This window comes from Gambusia affinis, linkage group LG11 (assembly GCF_019740435.1).
Source record: "Gambusia affinis linkage group LG11, SWU_Gaff_1.0, whole genome shotgun sequence".
NCBI lineage: Eukaryota > Metazoa > Chordata > Actinopteri > Cyprinodontiformes > Poeciliidae > Gambusia > Gambusia affinis.
Genome location: NC_057878.1, coordinates 2,109,690 through 2,128,396, shown reverse-complemented (window position 1 = coordinate 2,128,396; position 18,707 = coordinate 2,109,690). Strand labels below are relative to the sequence as shown.

Here is an 18,707-nt window from a genome sequence, read left to right as displayed (position 1 = left end):
TCTTCTGCTGCTCCTCCATAAACCCCCTGCTGTATGGTTGGAAACCCAGGCAGAGAGGCTGGAGACAGGATGTGATTGGTGGAGAAAATGGCTTGAACTTCCTCCTCCCTCTGCATCCATGAAGCCTCTTTTTTAAACTCCTCTGGGATTTCAGGTCAAAGTTCAGGTCTTGTTTGAACTTTGGAAACGCTAATGAGCTCCAAAGTTCATTAATGATGAGCTGAGAGGTGAAAGACATTCCTACCTGAGCAGAGGACGCCTTTGTGTCTGGAGCAGGAGAAGTCGTCGCACTCGCAGAAGCTTCCGTAGATCTTCCCAAACTCGGACTCGTAGCAGAGGCACTGGTTGCAGCTGCACTCGCCGCGGCCGCTGCAGACCTGCTTGCCCTCGGCCTCCCGGCAGGCGCTCAGGTACATGCTGCTGGCCTCGCCCTCCTGGCACTCGCAGTGGGCGCCCAGGTAGCCCGGCTCACACCGGCAGGTACCGCAGTTATACATGCCTGCAGGGTGGAGGCTTTGGTCAGGGTCCACTCCATCAGCAGTCAGTGCAGTACTTCTTAAATGCAAAAGGCTTTTTCTTTGTAGTTTTTTTTCTCTTTTGAATTTTGCAGATAACTGGACTATTTCTTAGACATTATCTTTTATCTGAGAGGCGTCCTAATCTTCAAGGTTTCTGCCTCACATTCCTGATTAGTCTCAGACCTTGTTACCCATCAGTACCTCTCAGTCACTGGGTTTTCCTCCAAGTTGTAAAGTGTTAGGAGAGAAAGCAGTTTAAAAATAGTTTAAGAACAGCTTAGTTTGTGACAGTTTATCACATTATTACCACAAACTTAATTAATTGTATTTTATTGGGATTTTATTTGGCAGAGGGCAAGAAAGTGCCCAATTGTTATGCTTATTTTCAGAAGTTTTTTCCAAATACAATTTGAAATGTAGCACTAATAAGAACTGACTCAGTCTGTTCCAGCTGCGTGTCGTCTGGTTTATGTCTCTACCTGATGTAAACATCTACGAAAACGTTGGGTTGTGTTTAGAGCTGCCGACCTGCTGTAAGGTGATCTCTCCCTCACGTCTTATGGAGCCAGAAACAGGTTTCCTTTTATGGCTGTTCTGTGTTTGGTTCTGCTTCACTGTGTTGTGTGGCTCTGTCACACGAAGCGCTAGAAAAACACTTTGAATTTTATGGACAACCAGAATCGAATGTTACTGTGACAAAGTGTGAAACATTTCAAAACCTGGAAGCACTTTTACAAGACACAGCAGAAAGCAGCACAAACTGAAGCCACCCTGCAGAGCGACAAGTTGGAACATTAAGATATAATAGGTACAGATTTAGAGGAGGAAATGTTCTGAACTGGAAACAAAGTAACACGTGGAAAGAAAAGAAGAATCCAAACTGTCAAAGACAAAAGAAGAGCTGCTGTGTCCACTCAAGCTCAAAAACTGAACCTAAACTGATCTCTGTCATGGATTCTGGATCGGATTAAGAATTCACAACTAAATTATTTTGGGCTCACCTGTTAGAATAGTAAAAGTGTGATTTTCTAGCTTAAGAACTTTTTTTTTTCAGAAAAGCAATTAGTTTTTTGGTTTTTAATGTAAAGCTTTAATGCAGCCTTACATTTTTCCCCTTTAATATAATCTTGTGAAAAATTATCCGCCATCATAATTTCACCCAGATCTGATCTGAGCTCCAACCTGCTGTCACCTGCATCATCCTGATGCTCAGTCTGTTCTGGCTCAGTTATCTCGATGGTGTTGTGTTGGTGCCATTCCACAGGAACAATTTGTTTTAATGACTCATCACATTTTTAGGCCCTCTGAGTTTTCTGTTTCCTGTTGGAGGGATGAGACGTTTCCAACAGTTTCCTGTGAATATCCCAGCTCACCATTCCAATTATAGAAAAGGGAAACAGCAATAAGCCTTGGTTTATGTAATCAGGGTTTTCTGTAAATAAAAATTGGCTTGTTTATAATTGAACACATTTGGTATTTTTTGTAATCACCCAACAGATTATATGTAAAACTAAAATTACAAAAAAACTTTGAGAATTTATTCTTCCTGCGCAACATTAAACTAAACATGAAATGTTTACAAAATAGATTCTTTTGTAGGAATAGAATATGAAAATCAGAAAACTTCAGATTGCATAAAAAGATACTAAAGGCAACACTGGGCATGTTTTTGATGAGAGAATAAAATTCTGAAATAAAATATAATGAAAAGCTCAAAAAAGTTGATGTTAGATGACACTGCCCCTTTGAGTAGCAAACCTCTCATTCCTTCATTTACCGCACTCTATAACAGATGTGTTTTACGTTCAGTGAAAATCCGTGTGACTGGTTATGTAATGCAGCAGGATGTGATGTCGTCCAGAGTGTAATGTGTGTTTGATGTCCGTACCAATGGAGTTGCAGAGGCTGCTGTTGACCTGCGCCGTCCGGCTGCAGCTGCAGTCACACTGATAGTCCACAGCCACCTCCAGGCGGTCCTTGAACCCCACCGGCTTTATGGTGAAGGTCTGGTTTGTGCCGCGGGGCGGGCAGCTCCGAGCTTCTACACTCACATCGAAGGACGCCTACCAACAGGACAAACAATCATTAGAGCGCAGAAAACCAAAAAGCGCTCCCCTTTTTTTTAACCTAAAGCAGAAAAGTTGGGGGGTGAACCCTGTGTGACCTCGGCCTGTTGGTGTGGCTCTGCGACACACAACCAACATCCATCTGATTACACAGAGGAAGGAAATCCTGAGAATGTTTTTAGCAAACATCATCCATCCCTGATATCGGTTTTAGTCATGAAAGTGAAACACAGAGACGTTTCTGGATCCAAACCAGAGTTCTGAGATAACAGCAGACCCAACTCTAATTAAAGGGTGTTCATATCCATATCACAGAACCTATTTATACACACCCTGCTGAGCAACGAGGAAGAGGAAATGCAGATATATTCTGCTTTAAGGTTCTAAACAGAGAAAAGTTAATAATGCTACTCAAAGAATTTCTACTAAATGCATTTATTTAAAAAGCAACCAGGCATCAGGTCACTGACTGTCAACACGGAACAATTCATCTTATAATCTGAATCTGTGTCGACATATTCAGTGTTTATCATCAGTTCCAAAGTCAAGAAAAGTGGCAGAGAGCAGCAAACAAATCCCACAGACCTCAGTGTGTCGTATACGACAGAACATGTTTTCAGGGAAAACAGTTTCTACTTTTATTTTGTTTTTGTGGGTGAGGAAAATCTGAAAGTTATCGTAAAAAATAAATAAAAACATTCTACCAGCTTAGGTGTCACTAAATAAACATAAAACACATCTACGTTTTACCAGGACTTAAAGATGAGGTGAATTAAAGTAGATGTGTTATTTTTTAAAATACAGAATAATGAGCAGAAAACACTGACCTGATCAAACACATGGCTACATAAACACTGGCAGTACCTCTATGACAGCAGGAGTTTGGGGTGTTTGTTGATCACAGAGTCCATTTCCAAACTGTTTAGAGCTCATGGTTCTGCCTTGAGAAAGATTATTCACATGCGGGAAAAAACAAATAAATGAATGAAGACGGCTGCAGACCAGGCAAAGCCAGGAGACGCTACTAGGAATCTACTGGCAACCAGTACAACTCCACAGTACGAGACATCACCACGAGAAAGGGCCAGAACAAGTTCTGAACAGACCATGAACTCCTTTGTCCTCACTGTGTTCACTTCCGTTTGTCTCTGTGAGAAATGTAACATTACCTAAAAGTTTATCTAAGGCCAAAACGACATGAAAATCAAACTACAGCCACAGAAGAGAAGCAGAAGAGCATTGTGGGTCGATTGACGGAAACAGAGAAGCAGTCAGCATGCTGATCATGTTCAAGGACCAAATGTCCTCCACAATAATAAACTACACAAAATATAATTCTTTGAAGCCGATTCTGTATTTTTCTTTTTCAAATGGCACAATTCTGTGGTTAATGGAAGCTACTGTGTCTGTGAAGCAGCTGCTCTAATTCAATATTAATTATTGTACTAAGAAAATTCTCAATAATCCAGTTTTGCTCATAAGCTTTGAAGTAAAGACGACCAGTTCCATAAAAACTTTCAGATTCTAGCATAATGCTGATCTCTTATTTATTCATACACAGGTAACAGATTGCTCGGTTATCTTTTCTGATGTCAGGATCAAAATCCCCGGGCAGATTTCAGGGCAGTGTCCGGTGGGGATGAAGGAGGAGACGTCTGGGATGAGCAGACAATCGGAGCTGAATCAGAGCAGGAAGAGGTTTGGTCACATGCCACAGAGAAACCCCCTCTGCCCAACGCGGGAAGCTTAACAAGCTAACGAGGCTCACAATTAAATTTACTGTAAATGGGAGTCAGGAGGAGAAAGATCCACACAATCATGTGGCTCATTGAGAAAGCTGAGAGGATGTGACACGCTGATGGGGGCAAGAAGACAGTCAGGGACAGTAGTGAGACTTTAGTGAGAAAATCTGTGTGTTTATAATTTAATGATGTAATCTACAGAAAGAACCAGAATGAAATCCAGGTTACTCTGAGGTTTAATGAAAGATAGATTGGAGGTGGGTCTGTGCAACAGGAAGTGGTTGGGTTAAAGAAACTTGTGATATAAAAATAGGCTGAGGGGTTGAGATGGGTGTATGCGTGTGTGTGTGTGTATGGAGGGGGCGTTACCATGGATTCATCCTCTCAAATTATGGAATTCTTATGACTATCCTAAATTCAATTCACTGCTATAAAACTAGAGAATTAGGTCAAACAAAGCAACATGCAACTAAACTCAAATGATGCTTTGACTAATAAGCGTCTGCATTAAAATAAAAGCAGCCATTGCTGCTTCTGTTGCCAGGGCGACGCAGCCCAGCCAGCATTCTGATTCCCTTCATGCTGGGCGGTCTCACAGGCCCGGTCCGGCCCGCTTCTATAGGACAGCATTGAGATGCAGCAGCAGGCGGCGGCGGCCCCGTTTCCTCAGAAAACATAGAGAACACTGGCCTCCAGCAGGATAAAAGACATCACCCCACAGCCCCTCTCCATTCAGCCAGACTCAATCGTCCGGCCTCATTCACCAGCTTTTCCCATCCCAAAGCAGTCCAGGGAACTAAAGCATCCCAGTGGAGGAACAGAGCGGAGGATTCCTCACTATGAGGCTGCATGTTAGAGCCTGGCCCTCCTCAGCATCAACAATAGATTCAGATCTCATCCCGGCCTTGAACGGAACAAAAGGTGACCATGAAAGCCTTTTAGATGCACAAGAATCCCCTCTGACATCCCGGCTGATGCAGCCAACAGGCAGCAAGACATTTCATTTGATGTTAAACTCCCGTCTGCAGACTCAAGTCAAGTTTATTTGTAGAACACATTCAAACCACAAGGCACTTCGCAGAGCTTCACACCATAAAACATAATTCAGTCAAAAATCATGAAACAAGCAAAACATTACATTTTTATCAAAATCGCCAAGTATCATCAAAATCATCAAATATATTGATCAATGTCCCAGTTATGAATCAAAAGCAGCTCTTAGTCTAGATTTAAAGGAACTCAGTGTTTCGGCTGTTTTAGAGTTTGCTGGATGCTTGTTCCAGATTAGATTAGAACTGAATGCTGCTTCCCCATCCTCTGGTTCTGGCTGTGGTGATGAGTATAGACTCAGTCTAGCGAATCAAAAAAAATGCCAACAGAAACATATTTTTATTAGTATATTTATATTTGGTTGAGTTCTGTAAGAATGAGCTGCTCAGAGCGGCAGCATGCTGGGGCAGATCTGTTCGTTTAGCTCTCATTTGTTTTTCTTGTAGCCTTTTGTTCTTTTTTTTTTTTTAGTTGACTCATTGCATGTTTGGACAATTATTCCCTCTGGTTCCGGGTGCTAGCAGGGATATAAAACATCTCTGGTGGGGCGCCTGTATCAGACTCTGACTGAGCCGAAGTCCACATGGTGACAAACTGTCACTATTAGTAAAAAATAAATACTGCAGCATTTAGGTCATCAATTATACATGCTAAGTATTAGGTTGGTATTGTATTGTACTCGAAACCAAATGAGCTCTTAAACATAACCTTATGCATGCATGCAATTTCCATATGCATGTAATTTTAGACAAACACATGATGGCAATTAACAGATACGTTTCACCCTCTTTTCCCCCCATCATCATGATTTCCTTATTCTTAGCAATGGGCATCCAACAGACCAAGACTATTATTGTCCTGCAGAATGTAAATGCATGAAGGTTCAGTCTGAACAGTCTCTCAAATACAGCATGAAAGCAGGTCTGTGATATTGTTTGTGAACATAATATTACAATGGAAATTGTGATGTGATTTATTGTGTGGCCTTCCCCAAAACCCTGGTGTAAAACAAACAGTACCATGAACTGGTTTGGAGGAATGACAAAGAGGTTCCACACAGTCAAAGAGACATGCTTTGTCTCCGTTGTGAGCAAAGATCTGACCATCTACAAGCTCCTACGTATGATGGTTTCACACCAAGAGCAACAGGTCTAACTGTGGGGGTTTCAGTACAGGTAGAAATGCCATTTATGCCAATCGTTCCCATGGCTACAGCAAACAAAACAGGAGTTGCATCAAATAACTACCGCAGCTTAAGGACATCCCCTAAATCATCCGGCAACATCAGATAGATTTAAATTGAAGGAAAAAGAACTGACAACTTAATTACTTGGAACTGGACCAGGCATTAGGATTGAAACTGTGCTGCAGGAGCAAACACAGGTGAGAACTGATCAGTTTAAGCTCATTTTGGTGACTTCTTGTCAGGTTAAAAAAAACAAAAAAAATTACACCTAAGGCTGAAAAGGCAGAGTTTTTAACAGTTTTTCATCTTGAAGAAACTCAGATTGTGCAAGTTTTTGGTAACACCATGTTGTAGCCTGAGCTGACAAACGGCAACACTTTGTCATCTGACAAAAGACTGAATGCAGATGAAATGGTGTTTTTTTTTTTTTAGAACACTCAACAGGTAGGCGTGGCAGGTTACTAAGAATGCAGATCGTGTTTAAAGAAAGGTTCAGACTGAAACCAGAACCACAAATGGTGGTTAAAGTGAGCATGTTCCACCAGGCTAATAGAGGAGATCCAGAAATTCTAGCTTGGTAACAGATGTATGAGTTTGAAGGCTAAAGGAAAGATAACAATGTAGCCAAAACATTCAGAAAATTTCTATTGGATGACAAAGTTTCTATGAGCAGTGAGAACAGCACTGAAGATCTTCTGGCTGGCTTGATTCAGGCATTTTCTTTTGTTTTGTTTTAACAAGCTAAACATCATTGATCTGCATCTTTATAACAATGTGAAAAAAAACAATACAAAAACTTAATGTCAGCCTTTTTCACTGTGATTACTTTTATTACACACTTCTCCTGGTTTTTGCATTTAGTAACATTAAGCCTTCTCTTCCTGCTCTGGTGTAGCAGGAAAGGACTTGCAGATCAAACAGGTTGGATCAGATAACCTGCTTGCTCAGGTTATTGTTAGCAGGAAGGCATAGCTGATTGCTATCCAGTTGGATCAGCCTGGCTAATAACAGGTGATTGGAAACTGATGGGTGAATCCTGCATGCAGCAACCTGTTGGCACAGGTTTTGGATTGGAAACTGATGGGTGAATGGGTTATATGGCATTCCTAAACACTAGCAAGTGTTTAGGAACACTAAACACTTGTTCCTAAACACAAGCGTTTAGGAACAAACATCTCCTCTTAGGTGTTTGTTTCTCCTAGGTTATTTTCCTAGGAGGAAATTACCTCCTAGCGCTGTTAATAACCTGCTAGCATGGTTAGTAACCTAATAGCACTGTGAGAGTACATGCTAGTGCAAAATAATCTCCCAGTTTGGTTAGTAACCTGCTAGCACAGCACGGATAATAACCTGTTAGCACAGCCATTAACCTTCTAGTGTAAAATAGCCTTGTATTGCAGTTAGTAACCTGCTAGCATAGTTAGTAACCCACCTGCTAGCATAGTTAGTAACCTGCTAGCATAGTTAGTGTTGAATGGGATGTGAAACACAATATTGGTAAATATTAGTCACCATAACAGCAATATTTATAGTGCATATCAATATTAACCCAAATATTCACATTGGTACATTCCCTCCACAAAACTAAACATGACTTACAAAGCTGCACCTGTTGTGATTCGACCTTATCTGCTGACCAATCAAAAAGTTAGAATAAATCAAGATTTTCTTTCTGAATACTTTCCTCTTCCCTCTCTACAGCCTTGTTTAGTAGTTGTGAAACAGGTAGAGTAAAAAAAGGTCTGGAAGCAGCACAACCCGCTGAATCAGAGCGAAGTGAAGAATATCTGCAAATTAAATTTTACACCTCAAGGCTTTATTGTGTCATTCAAGTAAAAGTAAAAATTAGACCATCAGCCACCAATCAGCTGTGACCACACCATACTCTCATGCACTCAAATCAGTAGCCTGCCAGCCAGTTAGCCATCATCTGCTGGTCAAAAGCTGTAATTTGGGAAACAATAAGCTATAATCTGCATGTAATGTTTAATTAAAAATAGAAAGGCTGTTTGCTTCATCGTCAGAGCAGCAGCATTCATCAGATACAGGTTGTCAAAGTGGAGATTTCTCTTGGACACTGCTGCAGTCTGAGTGGTTTAGGTCTTAATGGTGACCAGAGAAAGCCAGTGATAAAGTTTTCATAACCCCAAAGCAGAAAGCACTGCCAGGCTGGAAGGTCTCTCAGAAGTTTCTCTGTGGCTCACTGCATAATAAAACATTTAGAGTGTGAGTGGGAGGTTTGGAGAAGGACTCACCGTTTCTCCAATCTTGAACTCTTCACACTTCCTGAAGCCTGGCAGCGGGTTCCCATCCTGGCAGGTGGCGGTGAAGGAAAGGCTGATGTCCTCAGGGTGATCCCATACAGTCAGCTCCACTTTGGACCGAATGTTCTGCAGATACAAAAAAAGAAAAAGAAAGAAAAAATCAGGAATAAAAAGGTTAGAAATAGATGATTCACAGCTGGGCAATAAATCAATGGAATATATCGTGATAGAAACGTACTCGATATCAATAGATAATACATCAGACAGAATTCAACAACTTCACTGAACTCCGATCCAGAACCACACAGCATTCTGGGAGATGTAGGCAGAGGAATGGCTTTCGCGGCTCAACCTCTCGGTGAGCTAAGCAAGGTGGGTGGCATCAACGAACTCACTCTTTGGTAACCTAGCAACAACCTATTGAGTAACTTGCACAGTCTCATAAGGGCTTCAATATGATCAACAACAGTGTGCAGTGAAGTGAGTTTGAGAGAAAATTTAAGATAAAACAGAAAAGATGGAAGTTTGGCAGTAATTCAGATATTTAATCTAAAAAAAAAACCAAAAACGTATCAATAATCATCGATACGGACTGACATGTTGTGATTCGTTTTTCAGCCGTATCGTCCAAGATGATTTCTAAAGCAGGACAGGACTTTGAGGAACATTGACAGCATGGCTCCCATCCTGCTGCTTCATGCCTGCGTGTCTCTGGGTGAATAATAGAGCGGAAAAGAAACATGAGGAATGTGTTTTTTACACTCAATTTGACCACAACTATGAGCATTGCGCGTGGATGCAGGCTGCAAGTGGAGTTTCGCAAACAGCCGCATGCAGCTGCAGCTCAACTGTACCCAGAACAAATGAGAGGCGTTCCCACGCACATGGAGGAGACGTGGAGTCCCTCCTGTGACCCTGAGCGCCGTGGCGGCGGCTGCAGCCGCTGACCCCAGGCTGCTTGATGCAACGTGGCAGCTGGAATGTTAATGCCTCCGTGTGTCAAAGATCACCGAACCCGCTTCTGACACACATCAGAGGTCAGAACTAAAGGCGGCTTGACCAGACTGAGGAGAAAAGTTTACACGCCCACGCAGGAAAACATGAGGCGAAGCTGCACACGCACTGTTTCGTGAAACGCGTTTCATAAAGAACCAATCAGATGAGAGTCTGGCTTCAATTTAGAGCCCAGACAGGAAGAAGAGGAACATGCTACACTCAGAGAAAAACACTGGAGGAACTGGGGTATTTAATACAGAGTCCAGCAGCAGGACACACACACACTGAGGCAGCGTCAGTGTGTGTGTGTCCTGCAGCTCCTCCCGGATGGCAGTGAGAGCCGCAGTGCTTTATTTCATCACCAAAACGGCTGATGACCTGTCAGAGGAACTGATCCACAGCTGAGACCTCATCACTTCCTTCACAATGACACCAAGATCCAGATTAGGGCTCAAAAAGTTAATTGTGATAAATAATTTTTGAAATAATCGTCAACTAATTTAGTAATCGATTAATCGTTAACTGGAGTGTTCTGAACAGATGTGGAGTCCAGAAGGAAGGCCTGATTTTTCTTCAGGTATGTGTTTTTAGCTCCATCATCTGCCACAAATGATGAAGCGACACTAAAGTAATGTTATTATGTTAATGCATCTGAGGCAATAAAATGTTTCCTTTCTTAATTTAATTATTTGTGTATTTGCATTTTATCATGCGTTTCTAATATTTTATGCAAATGGAAAAAAAATCTGCAAAATGGGGCATTTTTAAAAACTGGCAGAATAAATCAATACAATAATCAATTTCTAAAATAAAGGTTACCTAAAGCAGAACATCTCCATGGCTGTCAGAGATTATGAGTTTCCTCCCTGATCAGCAGCTTTCAGATTGAGCCGTTATTTTCTAGAAAACTGTTGTTATGAAGGATTTCACTCTTTACAACTGTCCTTCGGTTCCTTGAGGGTTTGCAGACAGCTCCAACCAAAGCCTTTTACAATGGATGGCAGAATATTAGGAAAATCACATAATGACGTTTGGTGATGACTACATCAACTGTAATAAATCTAGATTTTCTTAAATCTCTGTCATAGCTTCCGACCCTCTGTGACCTTTAGTATTTTTGGCAGAATCATCGGCATCAGGAATGGAAAACCTGCAGCGGTGAGACTCCCTCCAGCAGGCTGACGGTGTTATTAGCTTGCAAGGTGTGAATTCCTGACATTTGGAATATGACAACCAAAAAGCACCCGCATTCCAAACAGCTATTACTGCTGGACAGAAACAACCATCAATACGTTCAATTCAGTGTTGAAGGTATTCAAAAAGATGATCTAGAGTTAGTACACAGCAAGAAACTAGAGATCAGGTCTGAAATCTGGGAGGAGTGATGAACTCTGACCTGAACATTCCGAGCCACATAAAGACAGTTACAATGTCGGCCTTCTGACACCTGAAGAACATTTCCAGGATTAGAGGACTGATGTCCCAGAACGATCTGGAGAAACTCATCCATGTGTTTATCTTTAGTTGCATTGATTACTATGACAACGTCTTCACAAGTATAAAAAAATATAAAAAATCAATCTGACAGCTGCAGCCGGCATCACATCTATTGCCGAATGGAATGTCAATCAAGTTCATGTGTCTTTGACGCAGACAGGTGAATACTGATGGTTTAACAGCTGGTGAGACAAATCATATGAGATTCATGCTGTCTGAAAATAAATGTCTCTGACTTTTCTAGAATATTCTTTCCCTCCTGTCAGGAGCTGTAGAGAACATGTAGTTGAGTCGTGTGCAGGCTCCATTAGCAGAACAGTGAGGTTCATGAGGATGAATCTCACTGTCCTGCCCCTCCTCTTATCAGATGGCTGCATCCTGAGCAGACACACACAAACACAAACAGGAAGCCGGGCTCGCTCCACTCACGTTGTATGCATTGATGATCAGCTGGATGACGTTCTTCGAGTCCTGGTCCAGGATCTCCACTGTGGTTCCAGGTATGAGAGCTGTGAAATTCTGAAAACATGAAATCAATAGAGACAGATCAGAAAAGTATCACAACACTGAGAACAAAGATGCTGTTGGATGCCCACAGAGAGACGAAGCATACCTTATAAATAACGTAGAGCCGTTTGGTCACAGCGAAGATGAGGAAGATGTTATTTTCGGCCAGCTTCTCTCCAAGCAGAGCGAGGGATGGATAGTCCTGCAGAGAGGGAGAATCATGAGGCATTGTGGGTATTAGATCCACATGTGCTGACAATGAATTACAGTTCAGATCAGACAACGCTCCAAAGCTCGCAGTGAATTTTTGACCTCAGGATAAACATTAATGTGGAGATGTTATCGCCGCTGCACCCTCCTTTTTTAACTGAAACGAGGGAGGTTTCTACTCTGAAGAAGTGCTGAAAGCTTACAGAAAATTTGGTTAGTTCTGTGTGAAAGTGACTCGGTGGTGAAAATTGACCTCTCCGACCAACCAACATTAAACAGAAGAGGTAGATTTCATCTTTCCAACCCTGCAGTCCTGGCTCGTCTCCACCGGCGGGGCAGAACCAGAACCAGAACCACTCACATTGCGTCATCAGGAGCATCTTTGGATCATCACACAACAAGCAGCCAAACGTTGATCTGAATAGAGGGCGGGGCCTAACCAACCCAGACTTCAATGTCCCTGTTAGAGTGGTCGCTATGATTACAACAAGCTTGTTAGTTCCAAACATATTCAGAACTTGGGTAAGAAGCAAAATGTCTTCAAAAAGCAAGAGAACGAGATTAATTGCCTTCAACTCAAGCCATTCCTGAAAAATTTGCCTAGTTGCAGATTTTTTGAAACATTCGAAAGAAAACAGCTTAGGAAGCTGAAAGACCTGGACACAATGCAGCTGGACACAATACTGACGGTCATATGCAAAGCAGCAAAAGTATCATTTATTTTTGCTTGGCAGTGATTGGCTACAGTATCACTAAGATGGTTTCCACAGTGTATTAATGCATATTAAGGTGTATTTGGGGTGTGAACTAATAAAATAGACAGCAATAAGTATTTTCAGAGGGGATCTTGTGTATTTGCAGATTTTAGCTCTTTGTGTGCAGCTGTGGTCACTAACCCCAGGTAAACTGGAAGTCCACCATAAGGATTATAAAGTCATTTATTTCTGGTTTTAAATAAGCTTAAAGCCAGAAATTTCAGATGACGTTCCAGTTCCTCTCGGTCATTGAGGTGTTCTGGGGCTTTCCGTTTGGATTTGGTGATTTGTCTCACCATCTTGGTGGAGGCGCTGTACTCATTGTGGTCGTTGAGGTGACAGCGGCCGTCGTGAGGCTGGACCAGCCCCCCCAGCCGGCCGTCCAGAGCCAGGTGCGGCACGTCGTCCGTGGCAAACACCAGCAGGTGGTAGGCCTCCTTCCTCCAGCCGATCTCCTCCTGCCGAAGTCACAGCAGAGTCAGAAGCTGGCGCCAGCAAAGCAGGATGAAGCGTTACAGTCACTGGAACTGCTACAGGAAGGGCTGATCAGTAAAGCTTAACAAACCCTGAACATAATAAAACACAGAACTCAGGATTAGGATTTTATTCTCCAGTTTAGTTTTGTTTACTGAAAGGTCAAGTATAGTTACACCTTCCCTCTTTCTAGAAAGCCTGAGAACCACCAGCCCACACACACACACACAGTTTTCTACAAAAGACTCAGTTCAGGCTATTATCACCAGGAAACAACAGGCAGGGCTCACAGACTGCTGACTAACGCATCATGGTGCTAAAGAAACAGCGTTTCACCCAATCAGCAGAGAGAAGCCTTTTGCAGCTCTTTTGTTCTCTATGTAAAGTTCTCAGAGCCGAGGGCGGCCCAATCAGAACCCTCTGAACACCAACAACACACACACTGTTGTGGGGAGAAACTCTGCTCTGTGTATCAAACACTGTTTGAGTCAAAGCAAAGCATCTGATCTACTATTCCCACATATGTAATTACTTCTGTTATAACATGACAGCAACACTTTATGAATCAAAATATTGTTTGACCCTAAAATGTTAAGCATTTTTAGTCTTTTGTATTTCTCAACAACGCTGCAGAAGCAGAAGCATTTAAATATAATCTAATGTTTGGCAAATAAATAAGCAAACCTGAGGAATCAAAGCAGATGAGGGTTAAATGTTGAACATATGCTGGTGAGTGGATGTGTGGCGACCGGCTACATGGAAACTCTAAAAAAAACAAAAAAACAATCTTTTTCTAGTCACTGAATACACCATTATATGCCATAGCAGGTCAGCTGCTAACACACAGTCTTGTTTGTAGAAGTTGTTCCAGAGTGAAAAGAGTAAGTTAGATTAAAAAAAACTGTGAAAATCTTTTCTTTTTTTTTTTGACTTTGTTCTAAAATGCCAGCGACATAAACCACTGAACACATTTATATTCCAAGCTTCTACATGATCAGTATTTTATGGTAGAACTGCTTAAAATTAGATTTTTAGAGAATTTTTTTTTTTTTCCTACACACAAAGGTTCAGCGTGGAACCTTTATATTCTCGTTTCTGGTATGCCTGTGAATCTGACGCACAATTAACATCTGCAGCGATGGATGACAAAGCAGATTGTGTCGACTCACTGGGGGTTCATTTCTGATTCCAAAAAAAATCTGATGGGACGCTGGAAAAACTATTGTGTTCAAGTTGTGCTAAAAGCAGTTAGCATATCAGCAATGCCATTTAAGCATCTCATTGCTAAACATGTAGCAACAGCACAAACGACCCCAATGCTAATGTCAGCGCTTACATTCGACGTTTCAAAAGACCAAAAACAATGGAATAACCGATCCGATGGTTAAATAAGCTAATTAACTTGATTAAAAACTTTAAAGCAAGTCCAACTACCACTTAAAGTATATTCTGATTTCATAGCTATTGCTATTGAATTTGGCACTAAATTCTAAATGCATAGAAACAAACAGGATGCTGACTTATGTCTTCCAACAGCCCAGAGCAACATAAATGCTGCCAAACATAAAAATAAAAGCATACTCAACATATAAATATGCTGAGAACTGCAGAACATTCGTGTTTTATTTCTGTTTTTGCAGGGAAGTGACAGTGATTACATCTGAAGTCTTAAAGTTTTAAATTCCTCCGCCCCATTAGGGGGAATTTCTCTGTATTCCTGCAAAACAATCTGCACCTCGAAGCCGTGCTGAGACTAAATCGGATCCCCAGATCGAGTACCACCTTCAAGCAGCAACTATTTGAAAGACAGCAGCTCCAGGTAATTACAAGGCAAGTCATTCTCTTCCCTTAGAAAACAATTAAAGTGGGGGTGGAAGGCGGGATGTGACTGGGCCTGCGAGAGCCTCGTCCTCCCGACCCAGCAGCTGCACCACACTCAGCTTCCTGTCTGTAACCATGGCGCTTTGCATGACCGCGCAGACGGGCGCAGTCCGACACAACTTTGCGCCGTCCCTGGGAGCATTCCAAGTAAGATTAAGGTAGGAGGCGCGGCGTCACCTTGCACACGGCAGCCTGCAGGATGGCGTCGAAGCCGCCCTCTGGAGCGTCTCGGTTCCGGGACACCATCTGCTTCTGCACCTCCTCGTTGAAACGGTCCACTTTGTCCGTCAGAGAGAGGATGTGGCGAAAACCGAAGGTGGGCACGCAGTTTGGGAACAGCTTGTATCTGTACAGGGAGACACGGACAGACCGTCAGGCTCTGGAATTAAACAGTAAAAGCACGCTAAGCAGCAAATATTATAACTCTAAACCAAAGCTTTTGGCTTCAGAACTAAATAAAATACCTGATGATGATCCAAATCAGTTAATAAAAGGTACCTAAAGGTAAGACTTGCACCGCTCCAATATTAATTTCTGTATCAATAGAAAGAGAAAAATTACTTACTCTTATATTTCTGATGCAGTAACTGAAGCCACTTCCCTACCATTACTCTAAGCTAAATATGATATAATATGCTAACTTGAATAAATGTGTTACTTCCTGCTGCATTACATTTTAAATGTAAAGTATAAAGTCACAATGCTTCCGTTTTTTCCTGACCGTACCTGAACCCACCAGTCAGTTATGTTACATATTAGTGATGCCCTGATCAAAATGCAAAAAAAATAAATAAAAATGTATCACTCACACAGCAATGACAGGAGGCAGCTGGGGTCAACACAATGTCATTCACACACACACGCAAACACACACGCACTCAACTGAGCGGGGATGTAACCTAGATGGCAAGTGATGCGTGATGGTGGTCTCACCTCCGGGGTAAACATCATGTCCCCCCCACCTATCTGTTCTCCTTTCTTTACTGAGTTTGCATCACCAGCTCATGCAGAGCGTTCTCCTTCATTCTGCCTCGTTCTACCAGCTGCAGCACATGAATCATGTTGAACAGCAACATGAGGTGTGACTGTTACTTCAATCTGCTGCAGACTGGCCAAAAGAAAAAAACAAACTGCTGAGTTTTAGGCCAAAACAAGTAAAGTATGAGTAGGGCCGGACAATATGGCTGGAAAATCACAATATTGATAATTGATTATCAACAGTTTTCAATGAATAACTATCGTTTTAAATGTGTAAAATTCTGCCAAACTGGTGACATGACCTTTGACCTTTATTATTAAGCAGCTATGATACACGGTGGGAAAACAAAGTGCTTTGCTCAACAGGCTGTTGCTAAGTAACAAAGAGCGAGTGAGTTTATTGTTGCTCGTTGTGAGAAGTTGAATGGCTAAAGTCTTCTTTCTGCCTACATCCCCCAGAATGCAGTGCGGTTCTGGATCAGCGTTAAGAGAAATTATTGGAAATTCAATCAGACGTATCACTTATTGATATATATACAGTTATTGATTTATCGTCCAGCCCTAATCCTGAGTGCTGCGTTGCCTCGGGTCGTGCTTCCTACCCGTTGCAGGGGTTCTCCTGGTACTTGGGGGCCGTGTAGGAGAAGGGCGACATGTTTTTATCCACGAAGGAGCCGAAGCCCAGACGGAAGTTGCTGGTCAGCTTCCCCATCTCCTCCGCCAGCTTGGTGCCCAGGTTACGGATGGTGTCCAGGTCGTCTTTCATGGACAGCGAGAGGTCCATCAGGTAGTAGAGGTCCACCGGGTAATCCTCCACCTGCCGCACCTGCAGGCTGAACGCCGTCTTGTCTCCTGCAGGGGCGGAATCAGCCAGTGTTTACCCACAGACAGACTGACGCCTCGCAGCTTCCAGGCATTCAGCCGGTTCTTACCTGGCCGCAGGCTGAGGGAGATCCTCTGGGGCATGATCTGCACCACGTCGTACTGGGCCGGACCCGATCCTTTAGTGCTCAGCGGTGAGTTCTGCAGGATGGAGATAGTACTCTTGGGGTACTCGATGAAGCGCGGCTCGCAGCCCCTCTTCTGCAAGTTTTGCTTGAGGTCGCATCGCGACGTCAGCGAGCGGCGCTTCCCGAAGTCCTGCAAGACCAGACGCAGCAAAGCTCACGCTGGTGGTCACAGCAGCTCAACCATCAGCTTTTCTAAATGACAAATCATGACTCAGAGAGGTGATAGTCAAAATATTAATTAGGTTATTTAAGGAAAGAGAGTTAAGCTCAACATCAACTATAGTATCCATGTTTGAGGCTCTTATTTTGAAGGAAGAAAAAGTGCAATGCTTGTTGACCATGTGGAATAATATTGGCTTGTCTTCAGCGTGACTGACAATACTTGTTTAAGCAAAAAACTGATTTGTTTGTATGGCAGCATTTTTGCAAAAGAGTTCCAAAAACCAAAGAAAGCAAACGGTTGCCATGGGAAACGTAACCCAGCCTCATGGCTGGCTCATCCAAACTGAAGGGCTTTGTGTCTGCTGTTGTTTTTACACAGTCTTTAGATCACATCTACTAACCTCAAGTTCAAAATCCAGAATATGTACACCAATCTAACCAGAACTACACGATTCAAGGCTGAACAGAAACTCCTTCCAAACACAGCTTCAGAAAACCTTTATTCTGCATACCAAAACAAAACTTGTTTTCAATTTTTGAAAGTCAGACGAGAATAAAGAGGGGATTTTTGGTTTTTCATAACATTTTTATTAAATAGTTGATGACTATAGTTGTGGCCTCCTGTAAGAAAATAAAAAGTGCTCTGGTCCTTCTTATTTCTAACTGTTCACTGATTTGCTTAGGAGGCCATTTTAGATTATATTGACATTGAAGTGGCTGGCACGTCCATTCTGTTTGATTAAACCCATCACTAAAAGCACGCTGTGTGCTTCAGGGTTTTGGTTTCAGAGAACCACTGCTAGCCTTTGCATATCTAAATAAAACACAGCACTTATCTGCGGCACAATGTTTTCTAGATAAAGCTTTCATTTTACGTAAAAGCTACACTTTCTGTTTAACCTCGACTTTGTCTTCACTGTGTCCAAGAAAAATGTCCCAACTAGTTACAAAATGTTTCAGATAAACAGCAGAACAGCGTCTGGTGATAACAGTTTAAGATATTTGCTGATTAGTCAACACATTTTTCCAATAAATGCCCAAAAGATGCTTATTGAAGCTGAAAACCTGCATATTACCTAGCAGGTGTCTGCAGGAGGACAGTCACTCACCTCTTGTGCGCACCAGGCGCAGCTGGGGTGGGTCAGGAGGCATTCTTCACAGGACGTGGCGCTGCCGCTCATACAGATGTTGAGACCTGAGGAGAGAAGATCAGCAGCTGGATTCCTACCAGGAACATTCAGAACAGAGACGTACATGTTCACTGTTATGGGGTTTTTAATTAGTTATTGCAAAAATATGGACCCACCAGGCAGACGTTTAAGTTTTTTATTATCATTTTGTAGGGGAGATGTTAATCAGGAGGGTTTTCTAACAGTTTAAACTATGATTATCCCTGTCAGGTGATTAGAAA

The 18,707-nt window shown here is 42.3% G+C and overlaps 1 protein-coding gene across 2 annotated transcripts in view; it reads right to left on the bottom strand.

Annotated features, from left to right (window-relative positions):
• Positions 1 to 18,707, bottom strand: part of itgb5 (integrin, beta 5) — a 52,413-nt gene that overhangs the window by 31,976 nt on the left and 1,730 nt on the right. For both annotated transcript variants that reach the window (XR_006372049.1, XM_044131088.1), the window contains exons 2-11: positions 18,406 to 18,491; positions 17,057 to 17,264; positions 16,727 to 16,976; positions 15,324 to 15,492; positions 13,088 to 13,249; positions 11,933 to 12,028; positions 11,749 to 11,838; positions 8,818 to 8,952; positions 2,407 to 2,581; positions 245 to 499 (exon numbers count right to left, since the gene is read on the bottom strand). Coding sequence is in view for 1 of the 2 variants with exons in the window: in XM_044131088.1 (XP_043987023.1) it covers positions 245 to 499; positions 2,407 to 2,581; positions 8,818 to 8,952; positions 11,749 to 11,838; positions 11,933 to 12,028; positions 13,088 to 13,249; positions 15,324 to 15,492; positions 16,727 to 16,976; positions 17,057 to 17,264; positions 18,406 to 18,491 (1,626 nt within the window). In the remaining variant the exon portion in view is untranslated. The remainder of the gene's footprint in view (positions 1 to 244; positions 500 to 2,406; positions 2,582 to 8,817; positions 8,953 to 11,748; positions 11,839 to 11,932; positions 12,029 to 13,087; positions 13,250 to 15,323; positions 15,493 to 16,726; positions 16,977 to 17,056; positions 17,265 to 18,405; positions 18,492 to 18,707) is intronic.